Source organism: Thamnophis elegans, chromosome 15 (assembly GCF_009769535.1).
Source record: "Thamnophis elegans isolate rThaEle1 chromosome 15, rThaEle1.pri, whole genome shotgun sequence".
In the NCBI taxonomy this organism is placed as follows: Eukaryota; Metazoa; Chordata; class Lepidosauria; order Squamata; family Colubridae; genus Thamnophis; species Thamnophis elegans.
The window spans coordinates 27,742,652-27,766,768 of NC_045555.1; the positions used below are offsets into that span (position 1 = coordinate 27,742,652).

Genomic DNA, 24,117 nt, shown 5'->3' on the forward strand with positions numbered 1-24,117 from the left:
CCTTCTGAAATGGAATCATCTTGAAAACTGTCTTCTTCCCTGGATATTGGACCAGGGTGCTGGATGATCCCATCAGTAATGGGTTTGAGCCTTGATGGCTTGCATTCTCTTATTATTGTATTGAATTGTCATTGTCTATTTTCTGTTTTTCAATCCTATATAAGGCACCTGTAATCTAAATTTTCACAGTCTGCCTTGCTTGATTAAATAAATTCACAAGCATCTTGTATGATTTAATCACTGGATCATTTTCAGTTTTAAGTAATGATTTCCTAATTACTGGCTGTCCTTTTTTAAAATAATGCCATGGACAGATGGTTCTCTAACAGTTTAATCATAGTGTACCCTAAAACATGATGCTACTGTAGATTTTTTTCAAAAGATGCAGTAACATTAACTTGCAAATTTCTAACAAAAGGTTGTGTGTGTGAAGAGAGAGATTGTCAGCTTGTGAGAAGATAGGATGGGTAAAGTCATCAAGTTTGGAATGGGGAACTCATCAAATTTGCAGATGACACCAAGCTGGCAGGAAAAGGCAACACTCCAGAAGATAGACTTAAGATACAGAAGGATCTTGACAAACGTGAACATTGGGCACTATCTAATACAATGAAATTCAATGGTGAAAAGAGTAAGGATCTACATTTAGGCAACAAAAACGAAATGCACAGGTACAGTATAGGTGGTACCTTGCTCAACAGTAGTAACTGTGAGAGGGATCTTAGAGTCCTAGTGGACAACTATTTAAATATGAGCCAGCAGTGTGCAGCAGCTGCCAAAAAGCCAACACAGTTCTAGGCTGCATCAACAGAAGGATAGAATCAAGATCATGCGAAGTGTTAATACCACTTTATAATGCCTTGGCAAGGACACACTTGCCAATTCTGCATCCAGTTTTGGTTGCCACGGTGTAAAAAAGATGTGGAGACTCTAGAAAGAGTGCATAGAAGAGCAACAAAGATGATTAGGGGACTGGAGGTTAAAACATATTAAGAACGGTTGCAGGAACTGGGTATGTCTAGTTTAATGAAAAGAAGGACTAGGGGAGACATGATAGCAGTGTTCCAATATCTCAGGGGTTGCCACAAAGAAGAGGGAGTTAAACTATTCTTCAAAGCACCTGAGGGTAGAGCAAGAAGCAATGGATGGGAACTAATCAAGGAGAGAAGAAGCAACTTAGAACCGAGCAGAAATTTCCTGACAGTTAGAACAATGAATCAGTGGAACAGCTTGCCTCCAGAAGTTCTGAATGCTCCAACATTGGAAGTTTTAAAGAAGATGTTTCCTGCCTAAGCACGGGGTCAGACTAGAAGACCTCCAAGGTCCCTTCCAACTCTGTTGTTCCATTCTGCTCTGCTCTATTAAGTCCCCATTAATTTGCTCTTGATTTCTAGTGAATTATTGAACCCTTGTACTTTTCTTGGCAGTGGCAGATAACTAGCATGCCGTTGCCTTCTCCCAGTAATATTTTTGAGATATGTAGTGTAGTCTATTGCCCTGGATCCTCATCTAAGAACTGGTGATGCCAGACCCCACTTAGCTTCTACATCCAGACACAGAGAGTTACCACCTGCCGAGACAGCTCTTGATAGCACCAGCAGATCTAAGTGCTGAGTGTTGCTCAGCCAACCTGAGACAACCTGGCTGCCTTGCCTGTGTATTCATCAATTGACCAACCTGCTATTATCATTTCTATCTGTCATCTATCAAGCATGAAAGCAGCAAAAAACCTCGGCTTTTGTGTTCTTTTCTCCCTTTCTTTCCCTCTTTAAAATGAGATTTTGCCATCTATAGAACCCATCGTAATTCCCGGTTGAGTCCCAAAAATCTCTCAGCTTCTGGAGGTAATCTGTAGTTCCCACAAGAGCTTCAGAAAATGAAGGATAGACTGTGTAATCCTGGGGAATTGCTATATGTGCCTTTGTTAAAATTTGGGGAGGAGTCCCCAAACAATACATAGGACAAAAATTTGGATGGTTTCCTTTTCTCATTTGGAAGCTGAGCGAGTTAGAAGAACAGAAGTGTGCTACTTGGAACCCGCTCGCACTAGCCTGAATCACTAGATTTTCAACACTGCAGGGGTGCCAGAGTAAGTCTTACAGAACATGCTGAGTAATGCCATACTCACTCACTAAGCTGCTTAAAATAATGATTTTTCTAGATTGCCCTCTGGGAAGCGAGCAAGTGGTTCCTAAGATCTGCTCATTAGCCTTTTCAGAATTAACTTAAAGGTTAATCTTATGTTCATGTACTAAACCTGTTCTTGTGCCAGATTTACTCTGCATAAACTTGAGAATGTGATACTGTTTTGGGGATCACCAGATTGCCCATTTCAACCATCTCCAGAAGGAATGAATTAAGACTGAAGTCCACTTTTGACTTTTAACCATAAGTAGCCTCAAGCTTCTACCTGGACCACTTTTCTAATATTCAGGATTTTTTATTTTTATTTTGCAAGAGGGTTCAAGTTTCCAAACTGCTTGTTCACAGTTCTGCTAAGCAGAAGGTTGTTCCTTTCGAGGCAGTTCCAAATTTGGAATTTGGGAGATACATATAGTTCCAACGTCTGAAGATATATAGGCAGTTGTTGTTGGGTTGCTAAGTTGTGTCTGACTCTTCACGAGTCCATGGACCACAGCATGCCTGTTCTCTTCTGTCTCCCAGAATTTACCCAAATTCATGTTCATCGCATCGATGAAACTATCTAACCATCTCATCCTCTGCTGTCCTTCTCTTTTTATCTTCAGAAAGACTGAAGACATCAGGGTCTTCTCCAAGGAGTCCTCTCTTCTCATTTGAGTGCCAAAGGATTTGAGCGTCAGTTTACTATCTGTCCTTCCAAAGAATAGCCAGGTTTCATTTGCTTTAGGATTGACTGATTGGGTCTCCTTGAAGTCCAAGGGACTTTCAACATCACAATGTGAAAACATCAATTCTTTGGCGCTCAGCCTTCCTTATGACCCAACTCTCACAGCTATACTGTCAGGCCTGCAGCCATCTTTCCTTTTGGATCTTTGGCTTGCAACACTTTTTCTTATTCTGCTATGCATTTCCTATTGTGGGAAAGTTGAGAGGGGGATTGTAAGGAGTTATAGCCATAACAAAAAAATTTCTAGAAAGCCGAGGAGGAGCCAACATTGCGATGATATGGATGTGCGGTCTCGATGCTCCGAGACCGCAGCCAATACTTTTGCCGTTGGGTGGTCCAATTGGACCTAAACCGTCCCGCAGAGAAGGTGAACAGGAAGAATACATCTTGCTGACCTCAGGGACATCACAAAATCCCTGATAGAAGCAAGAGAAGTTCTTCAAGCCTGCGACAAAAAATCCAGCCAAGGTTGACGAAGTCGGGGCGGCTCCAAATAGAAGGATACAGAAAGAGAAAATGTTTCCAGCTGATGAGGAACTTTTACTGTTTTAAAAAGAGACTGCCTATAAAAAACTTAAAATTAATTCAAATTGGAGAACAGAAGAATTAAGCGGCGGAATTAAATTTGGAATGGTTTTCGACAGTGGTTATCTTACTTTTTAAATGCTATCTTCATGGATGGAATTTATGCAAGTCTTTTGAAACAGATGGATTAAGCTTTCTTCTTCTATTTTTTCTTTTATTATTCTCTGCAATCTATGGACTAAAGTTTTCCTCTTTCTTTGCTGTGGGTTTTTTAAAACTCATTTATAGATTGGACTCTTTTTTTAACTTGAAACACAAAAAAGATACAAAAGAAATAATATTTGTAACGGTAACACTGCTCCTCAGAGGCTGGAGGGTTTGTTTATTGGAGTTTGTGTATTGGAAATGGAACATTTTTTTTCTTTGCTGATTGTTTTGGCTTGGCACTGTAAGGTCTTACTGCTTGGTTATAGAAAATGATAAGAAGGGAAGCACACAGATGTCCCTTTGAAGTATATCTCTAACCAGAGAAAAGTGAAAACAAACGTTTTTGTGATTCTATGTTTAATTTTTTTAACCTTCCAAGCTAGAGCAGCTGTGTTTGTTAGCTGGAAAGAATGGCAGAATTTCAAAAGCAAACAGAAACCTTGAGCTTGCAAAAGATATTTTCAGAAATACAGAAATTATCAAATATATATGAAAGGATAGACAAGAAGTTGGAAGACTTAGAGCACATAACAGCAAAATATAATGAAGAAGTTGAAGATGTTTATCAAATGCAAAATGTGGTGGTTAAAACTCAAAAAATCGAAGTGGAAAATGAATATAAAGAGATTAAATTTGCTGATATTTATGGTGATTGGCCGGTCTCTGAAAATGGAAAGAGTGGAATACTGAAAGAGGAATTAAAGGGAGGGGAAATTTATCCCATAGGACAAGACACAGAAGAAGAAAAAAACAAAGAATCTATGGATTTAAAGAGAGAAATCTCATTAGCAATAGCATGGATAACACTACTGACAATCAAAGATATGCTGATTAAGGAAACAGAAGAAGGGCATCAATATTACATGAGAGATCTTATAAACAAGGAATTGCTAAGAGGAGTCCATACAAAGTTGATCAAGGAGATGATTAGAGGACTGGCACCACAAATGGCAAAAGATATGAGTCTGTTTTGCTATTGGAAAGATACAGGTTGATAGATGGAAGAATATAATTTAAAACTAGTTAAACTTAGTGAAATTTATTGACAATAGATATAGTTTAAATAAATAATTGATAATGTTATTAATGCAGTGTTTCTCAACCTTGGCCACTTGAAGATGTCTGGACTTCAACTCCCAGAATTCATTTGCTGGCTGGGGAATTCTGGGAGTTGAAGTCCAGACATCTTCAAGTAGCCAAGGTTGAGAAACACTGATGTATACAATGTGTAGTGTTATGATGAGTATGATTGGATATGAATATGGAATGATACCCATGAAAGGAAGATTAGAAATCCCGTTGGATTATACATAAAAGTTAATAAAAAAGAACTAAGTTAGATACAGTTAAAGTTTTGATTATTAGGGGCAAAATGTTATGATACAGGATATAGTCAAATAAAGGAGGGATAAGAATAACAACGTATATATAGATATGGGTATAACATAAGGAAACTGTATGTAAATTGTAAACAGTGATTTGGAAAGGAGGATTAGAAAATTTTGTTATTAAATATTATGGATGTTTAGCTAGAATAAGACATAAAGATTTAGTGTTAGTGGAGGATTATAGAAATAGTAATTGAAAGGCCAGAATGTGGTTATGTATTAAACTTTGGTATATTTTATGATGAATTTTATTATAGTCAAATGAAAATGAAGATATGATGATGGTGACATGTTTAAATATTTGAGTTAAAATTCTTGAGTTAATATGAAGTATGTTTGTTGACTGTGGAAGAGATGCACAAAAGTCTTTTTGTAACCAACTGATACACTTTCTATAGCATGTAAAGAAGGATTGTGTTTGTTTTAAATAAAACATTAAAAAATTAAAAAAAGATTTTCTAGAAAGCCAAGGTCATCCTTTGCCTCTGCACCTGACCGGAACTGGATGGGTGGAAGCTGCCAGCGTGGCATGGGAGAGTGGACCATGGGATGGACTTGGGTGTGGGGGCAAGATCTTGAACTTTCAACTGGGTGGGGAAAACCGAGAAGCTTCAGATTTGGGTTTTCCCAGATGTGCCAACATGGCTCTCTTAATAAATTGGAACCTTGAGCAATACTTTGCCTTGGACTCTGATTTACTTTTGGATGCTATTTGGAACCCTGACACATACATTACTATTTGGAAAACCATAGCTTTGACTGTATGGGCCTTTGTCTCTGCTTTTTAATATGTTGCCTAGGTTTGCCATAGCTTTCCTCCCAAAAAATAGGTCGACCTGAGTGATTTAGCATTCAGACTTGATGCTGCCACAGTTCCTATTTCACATCTGTATTTGGGGCTTTTTAGGAATAGATGTATGTCATGGTAGAACTGCCTTTTTGGAAGTCACCTCCCAGCTGCAATTTATTACCCTGTGGCTGCTGAAACCCATTCAAAGCAAAGAGCATTGAGTCCTGGCTGACATTTCTCACTTTTTCCACATGGCACCATCCTCTGGAAATAGTGGCTTTAAGGAATTCTATTGATACAGGCAATAGAAAGAAGTATAAACTTTTCAGTGTGTGTATTTGTCTTTCAAATTTTTCCTGTAAGGCATCGGCAAAGGATGCCGTTTCTTTCATCATAATTATAGCCATGATTTCTTGAAACAGCCATATTTGAAACCCGATCGTGTATGCTGACTTCTTCTCCAGTTCAGAGAATGGAGGATTATTTTCTTACCTGAAATAGGAGTGGATACACTCACGTTGTTTACTGTTTCACTGATGTTTTACAAGAAAGTAAAATGTGGGGTGTTATCAATGCAGAACGTGAAAGTGTAATGCAGCCATTAACTAGAAAGGAGGTAGACCCAGAACAGGGACTCATGCAGAGATTCAAAGAGACGTGCTTAAATAATCATTCCACGCTGCATTTCTTACATTGAATTGTTTGGATTAGTAATTTGAATATTCTTGAGGTTTGGGACTCCCTATGCTTTTCTTTCTATGTTTTAATCTTAGGGTGACAGTGGGATCAGGGAAGATATAGGTAGTCCTTGAGTTAACAATTGTTCATTTAGTGACCAATTGCATGAAGACAAAAACCTTGCTGGATTGTATTTGTCAGTGCCCACATATTCAGGATCAGGGCTTTTTCCAATATTTGAGGGGCTGCCACAAGGAAGAAGGAATATCTATTCTCCAAAGTGCCCGAAGGCAGGGCAAGAAACACTGGATGGAAACTAATCAAGGAGAGAAGCAACCTAGAACTAAGGAGAAATTTTGGGACTGATAGAGCAATTAACCAGTGCAACGGCTTGCCTCCAAAGTTGTTGATGCTTCATCACTGGAGGCTTTTAAGAAGGGATTGGACAACCATTTGTCTGGAATGGTATAAGGCCTCCTACGTGAGCAGGGGGTTGGACTAGAAGACCTCCAAGGTCCCTTCCAGCTCTGTTATTCTGTTATTACACTGGGGAGTGAAGTCCTGGTGACTGTTCCCACCAGCTGATGATCAGACCACTCTTTCAAAGCCAAATTGTGAACTGGGCATCAGAGCACAATTCTGCAGGGCCAAAATAAGCCTGCCCAGTTACTGATTAATTATGAGTAACTTTTAAGAAAATGTTGGCAAAAAATAGGGCATACCATAGCAAATTCAGGGAAGTCTGATGCTAATAGGGAACAGTCAGCTAAAAGCTAAGTTTTTAAATGTATTGATATTTTGTTTCAGTTAAAATGCTACGATCCATCAGGTTCCTTCCCACTGGAGTTAAATCAGACTTGTCTTCTGAAAGCCATTTCTTGGTATTTTAAAGCAACTTTGCATCAGTTCGGAATTATTACAAATTCTGCTTGTTTCTGTCTGATAGAAAATGGCAAGGGTGTTTCAATTTAAACTAATATTTCTTGTCCTTTGACAGATTATGGAAGAAACGAACACCCAGATTGCTTGGCCCTCTAAACTGAAGATTGGTGCGAAATCCAAGAAAGGTAAGTGTTGCTTTTTTGTTGTGATGTAAACAAACCCTCATGAACAGAGACAAATCTCGGGCTCCAAATTGATGTGATAGTAACTCTTGAAAATTTATGCTATCTTCATGTACCTTCACCTATTTCAAGATATAAATTACAATCTCAGACATTTTGTGCAAACTCAGATACAGTTTTTCCATGGGTTTTGTGTATATGGGAAAATGTGCACTGCATTTGTGCATCTATCTTCTCTCTATTTTCTATCTATATATATAAAAAACCAGCCCTGTGTGTGTATGTTCCAGCATAACTCTGGAACGCCTCAAGCAATTTCAACCAAACTTGGTACATAGATGATTTACTCTCTGGAAACAAATACTGTGGGGATAAGACATCCCTAACACCCCTTGGGGGGTGTGTTCTGTTACGACACAGCCTGTTGTGCCTTAAAATGGCTTCTACTGTACAGCCATAAAATGACTTTTACTGTGCAGTGCAATGGAGTTGCCATGGTAACGGCTTCACAGAACTCCACAAGGGGGCTCTCTCTGGTAAGGGGGAAAATCCAACATTAGAAATTATGTTTGGTCAGGACATTATCCCTCTATAAATAAATACCCAGGCAACTCAGAGTTATCGGCTAGTCAATTCATAAAAATGACTTAGTGAAATCTCCATCCCTGTGGGAGTAAATTGATCCCTAAATTCAGGTAATCCTCAATTTACAAAACATTTGTTAGTGACCATTCAAAGTTACAATGGCACTGAAAAAAATGACTTATGACCATTTGTCACACTTACAACCGTTGCAGCATCCCCATGGCCACGTGATCCAAATTCAGACACTTGGCAACTGGTTTATATTTATGATGGTTGCAGTGTCCTGGGGTCACGTGATCCCCTTTTGCGACCTTCCGACCAGCAAAGTCAATCGGAAAGCCAGATCCACTGAACGATGATGTTACTATTTTAACAACTAACTACAGTGGTTCACTTAACACCTGGGACAAGAAAAATGGCACAAAATTCACTTCACCCCTGTCTCACTTGGCAACAGAAGTTTGGGGCTTAGTTGTAGTCGTAAGTTAAGGACTACATGCATACTCAAAAACTTTTCTTGTCCCGGTTGTTAATATTATCAATATGTACTGATTCTTAGTTAGTTAGATGTTTAAAAAAACCGTATTTCCTCATATCACCTTTGGCGTTCAGTCGACGGAGGACACCAAGCACCCTGGGGAAGGCACAAGTTGGCTTTGAAACAGCTGCTTCCTGAACCAGAGTAACATTAGGAATGCACTTCCAGCTGTGTTCAGACAATGTTTCCAAGGGCAGAATCAGGGGAGGAACTCCACAACTGGGAGTCTATTGACTTATTTATTTATTGAATTCTACTCGCCCATGGCGGCTCAAGGCAGCTTACAGAATATAAAACCACATTTAAAGCAATAAAACCAAACAAAAAGATTCAAGTAAATTAATATAGTTTATTAATCACCCCCACCCCTCGCCCTGGCAACAGCCAATCACATGAGCCATTTAATGGGCTCCATCCCTCTCTGCGTTTCCCAGTTCTCTGGCTGAACCAGGCTTTCAGCACCTTCCAAAGAGTGTTAGAGTGGGGGCCATTCTAATCTCTGGGCGGAATGATGTTCCAGAGAGAGGGACCCACCACAAAGAAGGCCCTTCTTCTAGGTCCCACCAGGTGTATCTGCCTCAGGGATGGGACCTGCAGCATTCCCTGCCTCTCCTTATGGGTTGGGTAGATGTGACTGGCAAGTGATGGTCCCTCAGATATTTAGCAGCAAGTTGGTATACCAGGTGTCAGAGTTTCTTCTGAATATTGAAAAAAAATGAAGCTATCTCTTTGGTTTGTAATCTCGTCAGCTGCATTACGCTCCCTTCAAGATTTTTCTCCCTTCTTTACAGCTAAATTGAAAGGTTAAATGTTTGTGTGTCTAAAAGGGAAAGGCTTCTCCCTGTCGAGTTGTGTCAAGCCGTTGATTTTCTTTGGTGTTTGGGCTTGAATAAAAACAGCTGCTTTCTCCTGCCTTAAAGCTGACGGAAGTATTAATATTGGAAATAAACAAGTGTGGAGTTCTTTTTAAAAAAATTCTGAGCAAGTGAACTTGGGCAGGAATCTAAACAATGAGAATTGCTCCCTGCAAGAGTTGCTTGCTTTTGAAATACTCAAAGATTAAAAATCAAATAGTTGGATCTGTATCGGTACTTAGATGAAGGGAGCAGGCAACTCCTTGTGAAAAAGCTTGCCAAGAAAACTGCAGGGATCTTTGTCCAGGCAGCCTCTGAGAATAAGACACGATTGAACAGAAGGAGGGGAAAAAATCCATAAATGAATATATTTCAGGACTTATTATTTCTATCAAACGTTCAATGTACCAGAAATTCGGATTAGCTGAACATAAAATTGGAGCACTAAAACAATTGTGAAAGACATGATGATAAAATCAATGCAGAACAGATGGAAATATTTTTTAAAAAAATGTACCTTGTCAACACAGCTGTCTGTGTGTGTGTGTGTGTGTGTCCCTTCCTCCCTTCTTCCCTCCCCCTCTCCCCCTCCCTCCCCTTCTCTCTCTTTCTCTCCCTCTCTCACCCTCTCCCTCCCTCCCCCCCAAAAAGGTCAGGAGGCTTTATGAAGTCCATTTTCTTCAAACATAGAATGTCCGTGAGGAGGTCCTTTGAAGGAGATACAGGATGAAAAGCCAGCTGCACGTGAAGTGATCTGGATATTGGCATCTCTAAGGCTGGAATTGTCTGCTGTGTTGGCCTTAGGATTTGGAACAGCCCCACGTAGGGGTGTGTTAAAGCTCGTTCTGCTGTTACTTTGGTTCATTTTGGTGGGAAAGAGCTGCTTGCAAACATTTTTGCTTGGAATGTGATGGCTCAGTTGGGTTTTGAAATTATTGGAGCTGATTTTCCATATCATCAGCGCATGATTAACTGAAGCATAGAAAGTATAGAGAGCAACCATCACAAAGACACTGACTTATGAGATGTTCTCGTATGACCATCATTGAACAGTGTTTGGATTTATGCATATTGGATGGGAAAAAATTAAAAGGAGATCTTTGTGAGATTACACAGGCTTCTTGAACTCAACTGGTTGCTTTATTTTCTGCTTGCTAAGGTTTAACATGGGGGTAGTGGCTACTCCAACATGCAGCCCTTCTCTTTTTATCCCTTGTGTTGATTTTAAGTTTTTAATCCCTTCTCTGCTTTTGGCATCAACAACCAACACTATAAACAACCTTTGGATAATGTCTGAAAAAATGATGATTTTGAAATTGAGGTGTTGTGTTGTTGTGACTAAAATGCCAGCATTTTAACATCTTATAGATGATTAGGGGGCTGGAAGCTAAAACATAAGAGGAATGGTTGCAGGAATTGGATACATCTAGTCTAGTGAAAAGAAGGAATAAGGATGGTATCATGGCAGTCAGTGGTGGGTTTCACATTTTGTTAACACTGGTTCGACCCGTGCGCACCCTCTCACTTCCCCTTCCATGCATGTGCCCAGCCTTAGCGCATGCCCTTTGTTCATGCACATGCCTTCCGCACATGTGCCCGGCCTCAAAAATGTGCCTAAATAGAATGGCAGAGAGCTGGGGTAGGCAGGTGGGCCCACCTGCAATTTCAGCTACAGATTCGGCCAAACTGGTCTGAACAGGCTGAAGACCATCTCTGATAGCAGTTTTCCAACATTTGAGGGGGTCAGACTATATTCCAAAGCACCAGAAGATGGGACAATAAGCAATGGATGGAAACTAGCTAAGGAAAGAACCAAGGAGAAATTGAACTAAGGAGAAATTTCCTAACAGGGAGAACAATTAATCAGCTGACCAATTTGCCTCCAGAAGTTGTAGGTTCTCCAACACTGTAGGTTTTCGAGAAGAGATTGGGCAGTCATTTGTCTGAAATAGTATTAGATTTCCTGCTGATCAGGGAGTTGGACCAGAAGACCTCCAAGGTCCCTTCCAACTCTGTTATGTTATTCTGCAGTTCAGGTATGTGAAATGATACTTTCTAAAAACAGTGAAAGTTGTACCCAGTTTGAGATAATTTTAAAGGAAATAGCTAGATAGAGTTAAGACTTTGCTTTCAAAGTTACTGGCTTCTCTCATTGCAGTGGAATGAGATCATAGAACTGCATGTAAAAGTGTGGAAAATCAGGATATTGTTCCCAGTACAGTGGTAATTTTGGGAATATATGTAAAACTAGAAGATGTAGAATGCGTCACATTCTTATAAAAGACACTTGAAAGAGTTAGCACATTTGGATGGAACTCAGAAGTTCAGTAGTCCAAACTACATGTTGGTAAGAAGTCATCTCCAGCTGTTGTTCCTTGGTCCAATTTTCACTTTTAGTCAGATACTGTCAGATAACAATTTCTTTCATACCAGACCAAGTGGCCAGCTTCAGAAAATTCTCCTTTTTCTCTCCTATCTCTGCATTTGTTTTTCGTGTCCTTGGATACTCAGATATCCAAGAAAATTGAGTTCCATTCCTTGATGCTTGTGCTCTTGGTTCACAGTGTTTCAGCATTAAAAGACTATCATGTAGGAAACTTTAAAGGCAGTTTAAACAGAATAACAGAGTTGGAAGGGACCTTGGAGGTCTTCTAGTCCAACCCCCTGTTCAGGCAGGAAACCATATACCATTTCAGACAAATGATTGTCCAATCTCTTCTTTAAAATCTCCAGTGTTGGAGCACCCACAACCTCTGGAGGCAAGTCATTCCACTTATTAACTGTTCTAACTATCAGGAAATTTCTCCTTAGTTCTAGATTGATTCTCTCTTTGATTAATCTCCATCCATTGCTTCTTGTCCTGCCTTCAGGTGCTTTGGAGAATAGCAATAACACCTAGACTTATATACCACCTCATAGTCCTTTACAGCTATCTCTAAGCATTTTACAGAGTCAGTCTGTTGCCCCCAACAAATCTGTGTCCTCATTTTACCGACCTCGGAATAATGGAAGACTGAGTCAACCTTGAGCGACTCAGAATCGAACTCCTGGAGTAAGTAGTGAGTTAGCCTGCAGTACTGCATTCTAACTACTGTGCCACCATCCCTGGACCCCCTCTATTTATGGCAACCACTCAAATATTGGAGCACTGCTATTATGTCACCCCTAGATCCATTTCTTATGGACTGCTCCATCTCTTTGTTCTCCTCCTTTCCTTTAAATAATCCCCCCAAAAGATGATACATTTCCAGAGAATTTTTGAAAGAATTCTTCTGTTCTAATTTCCTTAAAAGTTTAAGTTTTAGAGAGAAAAGATTTGGACTCAGTAAAGTCTAAATGTTAAGTATGTTCTCCCACATCTTATACCATTCTGGGTTAACTAAGGTTTTTTGTTTTCTTCATGGCCAACAGCCTTTAGTTGCAGCTATTCATTTGCGTCTCTGGATTTCCACTGTTTGTGTCTATTGGCATTGATTCTCGGCATTGTTTCCTGGGTTGTGTTAAATGCACATGAAAGTCCAAAATGTTATTAAATGGATAATTCCAAGCTTTAGGATGTAGAAATAAAGAATCTTCATATCTTGATTTATTAGCTGATTTGTAAAAACACAATCGTAGCACTGTTCAGGTTAATAAGCTAATTTGGAACTGCATAATGGCAAATATTTATATACCATCTGACTTCTGGGCTCTCTGGGTAGCTCACAGATTAAAAAACATTAAAAAGAAGAATAAAGGTATCATATAAGACAACAATAAAGAAGTAAAAGGTGTAGCGGAGATGATAAACCCCAGAGTAATGAAAAAAGAACACACACAACTCAAAGGGAGCTTCAGTCATCCCCACCAAAGTCTGGGGAAAATGTCTTTAAGGCTCTTCGAAACATTTTGAACTCAACAGAGAATTGATCTTAAGCACTGTCAGTATGATTACCTTGTGCCATTCATGTGATGCAAACAATTCACTTTGAAATCCAAGGAATTTGATGCATCCTTCAAAAAAGGATCACATTGTTGAGGAAGACGTAAAAGAGAATGACCACAGTGTTCTAGGAGTTTTACTCAATAAATCTGGAGAGAAGCTAATATGAGCAAAGTTATTCAATACCAATAGACAAGAATATATGTTGCTCAGGGTTGAATTTAGGAGTCCTTTTGCTGTTTGTTTGTCTGGTATTAATCCCTGCTTATCTGGTGTTGGCTTCTTGGAGAGTTGTGTTCTGGTCTTTTTGTTTCCTTCTTAGCTATTTTATTGTCTCTCTTGAATAGTGTATAAATATATTTAGGAGCTACCAAGGAGAAAATCACATGCCCAACAATATTGGCATTGCATCTTCTTGTTTGTAAAGAGTGAGTAAACCCCACATTCACCAACAATGTTGAAGTTAGTTAGGCAATGAAACATCTGTAAGCAAAGAGCCAAGTTGAGAGGACACCAAGGACTCCATCCTTCAATACTTTTTTAAAATTATTGACATGCCAAATAACTTTTGGTACTTTTTCATATTCATGTTTAGGTATCAAACCAAGTAGTGCAAGCAGCAATGACAAATGATGTTCTGCTTTGTAAACCTCAGCCATCCCATATATTTTTAGGAACGACTTATGAATTGCACTGGTATGAAAGAATAATGCTATCATTCACTCAGGATTTTTGATGACAGTGTTTTAGTTGGAGCACATCCCAACAAAGGTCGAGTGGAGTGATCTTTTCTCGGCTCCAAAGCTAAGCAGAATCATGTATGGTTGGTTCTTAGGTGGGAAATTACCAAAGAGGTCAAGGATTATGGGCCAGATCAGAAAGCTGAAGACAGAAGAAGGCAGTGGCAACCTTCTTCTATTTGTATTTGTATTTATTAGTTTGTCAAAGATGTACAAGACAACAGGTATAAATATAAACATGGACATGAAAGAAATGAATACAAATAAATAGGGACAGTAAGACAGGGACGGTAGGCATGCTGGTGCATTTATGCACGTCCCCTTTACAGACCTCTTACGAATGGGGTGAGGTCCACAGTAGAAAGTTTGAGGTTGAAGCTGTGGGGGTTTGAGGATGTAACAACGGAGTCAGGTAGAGCATTCCAGGTGTTGACCATTCTGTTGCTGAAGTTGGATTTTCTGCAATCGAGTTTGGAGTGGTTTACTTTGAGTTTGTATCAGTTGTTTGCCCATGTATTATTGAGGTTGAAGCTAAAGTAGTTGTTGACAGCTAGGACATTGTAGCAGACAATTTTGTGTACTGTGCTTAGATCATACTGCAAGTGACACAGTTCCACATTGTCCAAGCCCAAAATTTCGAGCCTGGTGGCATAAAGAATTCTATTGTGAGTAGAAGAGTGGAGGACTCTTCTCGCAAAATACCTCTTGACCCACACAATTGTATGAATGTCTAATATACAGTGTGGATTCCAGGCAGACGAGCTGTATTCGATAACTGGACTGGCAAAGGTTTTGTATGCCCTAGTTAGCAGTACAATGTTACCGGAGAAGAAGCTTCGCAAAATTAGGTTAACAACTCTTAATGCCTTTTTGGCAATGCTGTTACTACAGTGGGCTCTGGGGATTAGATCGTTTTGAGATCTCTTCCAGGAAGACTGGCCTGGATTGTCTATGAAAGCACCAGGACTCAACCTGAGCTGAAAGGATACTATAAGATGCTTTGTTCAAGGCCCTGTCCAGCTCTGAGAATGGATAGTGCTTTTTCTGCCCCTCCTACCAGAACCTGTCCCAGACCCTCAGAAATGACGTAGGGTCATTGGAGCTCCCATAAGCAACTCCTGCCTTCCCTGGACTCTGCCATGATCTCATTATTTGTGCTTACAAATGTTTACCCTCTTCTGCAATCAAGCCAAATATTTTCCAAGCCCCTTAAAAGGGAAAGACGTTGTTCACTACTTTGATCAGAAATGAAGGAAAACCACAGCTGTGAAAACAATCTAAATTGTGTGGTTGTAGCCTTATCTCCCCGGCTTTTGCTGCAGGCTAGCAGTGGGTCCCTTGGTTTCCATGGCTACCTGCTAAGCAGCCCGGTCCTCTTGCTTGGTATGCCTGGAGTCAATCAGGACTCATGAACGGAGAGAGAATTCAAGATCACTTGATTTATATGGAGAGACCCATGAGCTGCTGCCAGCAGAATCTTTTTTTTTTAAAGCGTTTTCTTGAGATTTTGGTTCCCAAGGTATAAAGTATAGGTTTGGGGTTTTTAGCCATTCACCAGGACATGCATGCATGACTCTTGGCAGGTTTCCTTGCTAGGTCTCCATGACAGCCAACATATGCCTAGGTATGTCATCAGCTGGGCTGTGTGTTTTTGCATCAAGCCGAATTCCTCCAGGGTTCAAAGATGTGATCTTCTCCTCCTTAAATGGGAGGGGAAGGAGAGGAAACTTGGAAGAGGTCATTCAGTTCTGTTGGGGGGTCATCTTGCAGAATCTGAAGGAGCATCTGAATAACACAGCTGTGTGAGAGAGGTGCACTAAACTGAAACATCAAAAAGACTTCTTCCACCAATGCTGGTGTCAGGCCTGCAGCCTCCTTTTCTTTTGGATCTTTGGACTGCCACACTATTATACTACACAGTAGAATAATAGATTATTCTACTATGCATTCTCTATTGTGGGAAATTGGGAGGAGGATTGTAAGGAGTTACATACTATTTAGCCGTAACAAAATTCCTTCTAGAAAGCCAAGGTCATCCTTTCTCTTTGCATCTTTGCACCTGACTGGAACTGAATGGGTGGAATTGCCAGCATGGCAGTGGGAGATTGGACCATGAGATGAACTTGTGGGTGTGGGGGCAAGATCTTGAACTTTCAACTAGGTGGGGAAAACCAGGAAGCTTTCAGATTCGGGTTTTCCCAGACGTGCCAACATGGCTCTCTTAATAAATTGGAACTTTGAGGAATCCTTTGCCTTGGACTCTGATTTAATTTTGGATGCTATTTGGAACCCCAACAGCTGGAACCTTTCTTCTTTCCAAAGAGCCTCAGTGGCGCAGTGGTTAGAGTGCAGTACTGCAGGCTACTTCTGCTGACTGCCAGCTGACTGCAATTTGGCAGTTCAAATCCCACCAGGCTCAAAGTCGACTCAGCTTTCTGTTCTTCCTTTAAAGCCCTTCATGGTAGTGGATCTGAGTACTTGAGAGACCGCCTTCTGCCGATTACCTCCCTCCGACCGATAAGATCGCACAGACTGGGCCTCCTCCGAATCCCATCCGCCAGTCAATGTCGACTGACGACTACACGGAGGAGAGCCTTTTCTGTTGCAGCTCCGACCCTGTGGAACGATCTCCCCGTCGAGATACGCACCCTCACCACCTTCCACGCAGCCCTTAAGACCTGGCTATCCCAACAGGCCTGGGGATAAGTCTCTAATTTGCCCCACCCGAGTGTTGAATGTTGAATGCAAGTTGTGTTTTTATTACTTTATTTATTTTGTTCACATATTGTTTGTTTTGAATTGCACCCCCGCCCTAATGATTGTAAGCCGCCCTGAGTCCCCTCAGGGGAAAGGGCGGCCTATAAATCCAAATAAAATACTCAAATACTCAAATACTTCCGAGGTGGATAAATGAGGCCCCAGATTGTTGGGAGCAAGAGGCTGACTCTGTAAACCACTTAGAGAGGGCTGTAAAGCAGTATATAAATCTAAGTGCTATTGCTATTGAACAACTGTTGTTTTCTGTGTCGTACGCATGATGTAAACTTGAATAAATCAGAATATCCCTCTTCTATTTACGGCAGGTTGAACCCAATCTAGTGCCTTTCAAAGACGGGAACCTTGGAATTGGTCTAGAATATCTAAGGGACCCAAGATAAAGGAAGGTTGTTCCAATTCTTGAAAGTTTACACATGTTTTGAAAATGCATTCAGAGCATGGATGCCTGAAAAACGGTCTTACTACCAACCCAAGCCTTCTGAATGACCATGAACAGAGTGGGTTTTGTCTAGATCAGGGGTATCAAACTGTGGGCCAGATGCATTATGTGCTGGCCCCGCCCCCACCCGGTTCAGTGAAGGGGGAAGTCCACCATGATGACACGAGTTTGACACCCCTGGTCTAGGTGAATACAAAGACTATTTTAACAATGAAATTGCATCCCATTGCTGAATACGATGTGGCATTACATCCCATCGCTCAGAATTGTTTTGGAATTGCTACTAGCTAGACCAGTGATAACTAGCCTTTTTATTGTCGGGTGCCAAAAATGTGAGGGAGCGCACGCGATAGCACAAGTGTGTGCCAGCACTCATAATGCAAAGCATGCCCCCACATGTGCATGTACACACAAACCATCCCCCACGCTCCACATACATACCACACTGCTCACCTCCAAGCTGAGTCTGGCGTGCAAACATGCTGGAGCTGAAGGCTTGTGTGCTGGTAGATATGGCTCTGCATGCCACAGATTTGTCATCACGGAGCTAGATGTTCTGTATTGGACTGCTAATACCCTGTGTTGGAAGATTCAAAACCTTTGGCTCAGTTCTATGGCTCTTGTCCGAATGTCATGGAGGATGGGCTACCTGGTGAAGGGAGCAGAGAAATGACCCCAAACCCACCCCAAGCATGGTGATCACCAATAGCTTTCTCATTGTAAGAGGAGGAGGCATGGCCTACTCTTTTTCTACCCACGGCTCCTTGAGAGCTGCTATAACCTACGTTCTAGTTCCACATATTCGCAGAAACTGTTGTAGCTTGGCCTGCACTATTTTCCTGGAGTTGTTCCTACACATAACCAAAAGGTAGACTTGCAGAGATAACCAGTTCTTTGAAGCAGAAGAGGTAGACCAGGGGTGTCAAACTTGATTTCATTGAGGGCTGCATCAGGGTTGTGTTTGAGCTCGGGGCGGGGGGGAAGAGGATGACAGGGGGCATGTCCCCCCTGGGTGGGCATGGCCAGCTCGACATCACTCGTGTCAAGTGCAGCCCTGTGGTGGCCCGAGCACTCTGCCAGTGAAAACAGCTTCCCGAGCTCCGTTTTTGGCTGTGGCGGCCTCCTGCAGAACCTCTACCAGTGAAAATGGAACTAGGGAGGACTGCATGCAGCCCTCCCGAGCTCCATTTTCGCTGGGAGAGACACCACAGTGTGGTCCTTCGCTGTTTCCAGGATGGCCCTGTGGGCCAGATCTACAGACCCAATGGGCCAGATTTGGCCCCTGGGCCTTGAGTTTGACACCCCTGAAGTACACAAAACTGGACAAGTAAGATATCCGAAGAGGGAATAACAAAACAGGGTGAGAATCGGGTGATTTATTTTTGGGGTTGGTTTTTCATTAATTCTTCCAGTGTTGCAAAAAAAATATTTGGGACCGCTTAAGTGTGCTTCTTCAAGAGGTCTCTTCTGTGTATCTTTTTAAAAGCATTCTCATTGCGACACTCTTCAAAGTCAGAGGATTCTTCCTCCTGTCCAATCACAGTGTGAAGACCACAACTGTCCAAGGGGCTGCCTCCCGTGTTGATGTTTTGTGAGAAGAAGTGTTGAAAGGAAGGCGTGCTGTTGAGAGCAACCCACGATTGCTAAACGGTTTTTGTTATGCACAAGTTCTGAGAATAGAAAATCTAGTTTTTCAGCCCCAGGGAAGATGTGGAGAAGATTTGTGAATATTTGCCCCTCAGGATATCCAAGGTGTTTTAGCTGATGCATTGCTGAAAGCATTCCTTTTCATTTGGATCCTTAAAGTGCAGGCAAGGCGGAGCAGGAAGGGTGTCTTCCCAGATGAGCAGCATAATCTGTAAAGGGGGAATTTGCTGCAGCAACATCTGTGAACGGGGGAGCCCAAAAAATGTGCTTTTCCATTCATGGAACTGGATGCCAGAACGTTACATGAGTGCTTAAGGAATGCAAATATTCCTTCTCCCTGAATCCCCCGTGCTTGTGTGGAAAAAAGCAGCAAGGGGAGAAGAAACTACTATACTTATGTATTTCCCTTTCCTCCCTCCCTTTTCCCTTCCTTCCTCCCTCCTTCCCTTCCTCCCTCCCTCCCCTCCTCCCTCCCTCCCTCCCTCCCTCTCTTTCTTTTTTTCTTCCTTCCATCCTCCTTTCCTTCCTTCTTTCCCCCTCCCTCCTTTCCCCCTTCTTCTTCCTCCCTCCCTCCTTCCCTCCTTCCCTTCCTCCCACCTTTCCTTCATTCCTTCCTTCTTTCCTTCCTCTCTCCCTCCTTTCCTTCCTCCCTTCTTCATTCCTCCCTCCCTCCCTCTTTCTTTCTTTCTTCCTCCCTCCCTCCCTCCTTTCCTCCCCTCTCCCTATCTCGTTTCCTCCCTTTCTCCTCCCTCCCGCCCTCTGTCCCTTTCTTCTTTCCTTCCTGTTTGAACCTTCTGTGTATCCAAAGAACCATCTGCCTGGGTTCTTAGCCTCACACAATATTGGCAGATATTTTTGGGTGGAGCTTAAATTTAGGAATTTGGAGGAAGCTATCTAAATGTCCTTGTGCTAGCCTGGGCTACGAAGTAGGACCATGACATTTTATGCCTAAATCTCATGCATGCCTGAAAAGAGAACTTTGCAGTCATTTGAAAGGAACAAATGCATCCTCCAGATTCCAGTAATGGGGAAAAATTTACCTTTAAATTTTTCCCGGTAATATTTCTGAATGGATAAATAAACTCAGGGAAGAACTGTGCACTTTTCTTGCTTGCTAACTGCCTGTAACTTCTCCAGAAGTCTATCTGAGCTTTCCCAGTAGTGTCTTACATTCAGCTTTTTGCTTTTTGCTGGTGTGTTATTGTTTTTCTACCGAATTCTTGGAGGGTTTTTTTAAATACCCTTTTATTTTTAGATCTTGAACTTATCATTTGACCAAGAAAAAAATGAACTCATTCAAAATCTTGCATAACTTCTATCATACATGTTACTGAGTTTAATTTTTGAAAGTCTGATCTTAATTACGGTAATAGAAAAAAACATTCACATTTAAGATGGATCATAACCAGAAGTGCTTGAGCAAACCATGAAGATTGCATGATAAACAATTGCTATCAATAGAAGAGAATCTGCCTAGCTGAGCATTGAACAGTGGAGTCTATGGTCCCTCTGAGGTTGGTGGGTTTTTTTTGCAGACATTTTGTTACCCAAATAGGTAACATCATCAGTCTCAATAATCAATTCCTAGTGTTATAAACCAAGAAACTGAATTCTTTACTAATTCATTCTTGGTCATCTTGACCAGGAAGTAAGTATCTGAAGAGGCCAGGACCTATCAAGCCATTGTATGCAAAACAGCTGCTTCTGGTGTAGTGTATGAGATCTTGTGAAGTTGTGTTAGGGAGATAATCTGAAGCAGAGATTTCAAGGTCAGAAAAAGATACCATTGTACCTGTTTGTGGCAATTATTGCAATTAATTTTCAGGACTAAAGGAATACTCAATTTGGGGGTGCAATCATGGCCACTTTGAGTGGCGCAATGGTTAGAGTACAGTACTGCAAGTTATTTCTGCTGCCTGCCATCTGCTTGCAATTTGGCAGTTTGAATGTCACCAGGCTCAAGGTTGACTAAGCCTTCCATCCTTCCGAGGTGGGTAAAATGAGGACCCAAATTGTTGGGGGTAATAGGCTGACTCTATAAACCACTTAGAGAGGGCTGTAAAGCAGTATATAAATCTAAGTGCTATTGCTATTGAACAACTGTTGTTTTCTGTGTCGTACGCATGATGTAAACTTGAATAAATCAGAATATCCCTCTTCTATTTAAGGCAGGTTGAACCCAATCTAATTTCTTTCAAAAGCGGGAACCTTGGAATTGGTCTAGAATATCTAAAGGATTCAAGATAAAGGAAGGTTGTTCCAATTCTTGGAATTTTACACGTTTTGAAAATGCATTCAGAGCATGGATGCCTGAAAAACGGTCTTACTACCAACCCAAGCCTTCTGAATGACCATGAACAGAGTGGGTTTTGTCTAGATCAGGGGTGTCAAACTTGCGGCCCATGGGCCGGATGCATTACGTGCTGGCCCCACCCCCACCCAGTTTAGTGAAGGTGGGACGGGGGAGTCCTGATACGTCATATGAAGATCTTGTGTTTTTCACAAGGACCCAAATTGTGTTCCAAATTGTTGGGGGCAATATGCTGACTCTGTAAACCGCTTAGAGCAGCATTTCTCAACCTTGGCGACTTTAAGTCCTGTGAACTTCAACTCCCAGAATCCCCCAGCCAGCACAGCTTAGAGAGAGCTATAAAGCACTGTAAAGTGGTATATAAGTCTAAGGGCTATTGCTATTGCTTTATGTATATCATATGTGTGCATAAAGCATCCATAACATAGAGTAGAGCCTCGGTTCTACTTCTTCTTCCAAATCTTGGTCCTTGCTTCCTCTACCTTACATGGAAGGAGTGAAGCATAGCAGCACATATGTTTGACTAAACTCTACAAGGCTGGAACCTTGTGCTTTGTTCCTGGTTCCAGGGAGGAAAATAGGTAAATGCAATTATCCCCTCTTCAGTCTTTCCCCAGTAGAGGAACAATGAAAGGGGAACAGGCAGAGGTGATGTGTGAACACTCCTCCGGAGTTACATTGAAAGTAACTAAAAGTATGAGAAGGGCTGAAGTGTTTGATTGCATGTCTTGCTTCTTATCCAAGTGCATCTGTGTCTCAGTCCATCCCATAAATTCTTTTCCATCTTAAATAATCAACCAGTGATGTTTGTTCCATCCAAGGAAACACATTCATATTGAGTCAAAGTTGTTTAGATTTCTCTTTTTCATTCAAGTAGATAATGCTGACTTGTGTTTCCTGTCCTCCCTCCAAAACCCTCAAATCTGCCATATTTCATTGTTTTATTCTTCCCTTGCCAAAAGGGGATGACTCTGTTCCATGTTTATTCTGATCTGCTGGAAACAAGGAGATCTCTCTTGAATGGGTGGTCCTTCATGTCAAGAACTTAGCAGAACATTGGAATTCTTTTCAAATTGGTTTTATTTGATTATTGGCTTTGTGGGTAAACTGAAGGAATCTGTACTGGAGTCACTGTGGCTCCAAAAGACAGCTTACCACATATTTTGCTTGTTTACTTGTTTGGGATTTTTTTTAAAAAAGCAATCTGCAAAATTTACAGCAACAATCTTTTTTGAAATGACCAAATCACTAAAACACTTTCAGGGCTCATTGTAAATTCAAAATATTTACTTGGTGTCATTAAGTACATTAGAACCTATCTGGGTCCCAATCAAGATGTGTAGTGAATGTTTTTCGACAGCTTGTTTGTTAGAATACCATCAGAATTACAATATGTTTTTTTAGCAGCAACTACATCTGTTTTAGGTTAAGACATTCACTCTGACCAAGAAACATAGGGTGGTGTGCATGTCCACGTGAGAAATAAACGGTGGTTCTTTTTTTCTTTTTTTTTTCATTTTCAGAAAATGCTTTTGTATTTGTTCTGTGCTTGAGAACGATACATGGGATATCCCCAAGATATCCCCGATTTACCTCTTTCAAAATAAAAATGTTTCCGTCCAGATTTTGTTTGTAGTCAAGGCATAATCCTCACTCATGCTGATTTCATGTGCATTCACATTGATTTCCTCACTACGTAGGCAAAACTGCCCAGTTTAACTTAAGATCTCTAAGATTGGGCTTAGGGGTTAACATAGGCATTCCACTTGGAGGTTAAGATTTAGAACAATAGACCTGGAAGGGACCTCGGAGGTCATCTAGTCCAGGGGTTAGCAACCTTAAACACTCAAAGAGCCACAAAGGTCCTAACTGGAAGCGCCTTGTTCAAGTTTGGAGCCAACCAGAAGTCTGGTTCCCCTACCATAGAGTCTCCTCCTAGTGTGGCTGACCTTTTTCTCTGCTGACCGGAACTCCAGTTCCCCACCATAGAGTCTCCTCCTAGAGTGGCACCCTAGACCAGTGTTTCTCAACCTTGGCAACTTGAAGATGTCTGGACTTCAACTCCCAGAATTCCCCAGCCAGCGAATTCTGGCTGGGGAATTCTGGGAGTTGAAGTCCAGACGTCTTCAAGTTGCCAAGGTTGAGAAACACTGCCCTAGACTATTTCAGACAAATGGCTGTCTAGTCTTTTCTTAAAAACCTCCAGTGATGGAGCACCCATAACGTCTGGAGTCAAGATGTTCTATTAGTTGATTGATCTCACTGTCTAGAAATGTCTCCTTGTTTTTAGATTGCTTCTCTCCTTGTTTAGTTTCCACCCATTGTTTCTCATCTTGCCTTTGGGTGCAAAAAGGGTCTTTCTCAAATATTGGCACACTGTTATCTTGTCTCCCCCTAGTCCGTTTAGATTAGACATACCCAATTCCTGTAGCTGTTTCTTGTACGTTTTAGCCTCCAGTCTCTTAATCATTCTTGTTACTTTTCTCTGCCCTCTTGAGTCTCAACATCTTACACACTTTCTTGTGTTTTTCTATGTATTTTCCAATGGCTTTACTTTCTTTAAGCTACTCAAATCACTTTTTGTGTTCAAATGTCCTTATTTATTTATTGCCCTTCTTTTCTTTGGAATGTCCTCTAATTGTATCCCTCTAGGGGTGTCCTTTTGAGGAAGCTGAGCTGAAAGGGGGACTGGCCAAATCCTACAGTGAAGTACACTGCAGTTATCTCCGCTTTTCTAAAACAAGTCAGGGTGATGGATATGGAATAACTGCAGCAATAAATA

General features: G+C 41.2%; 1 protein-coding gene across 1 annotated transcript in view; it reads left to right on the plus strand.

The window, feature by feature from the left end:
* Positions 1–24,117, plus strand: part of BICC1 (BicC family RNA binding protein 1) — a 125,257-nt gene that overhangs the window by 44,835 nt on the left and 56,305 nt on the right. The window contains exon 3 of the mRNA XM_032231947.1: positions 7,455–7,524. Within this exon, the coding sequence (XP_032087838.1) occupies positions 7,455–7,524 (70 nt within the window). The remainder of the gene's footprint in view (positions 1–7,454; positions 7,525–24,117) is intronic.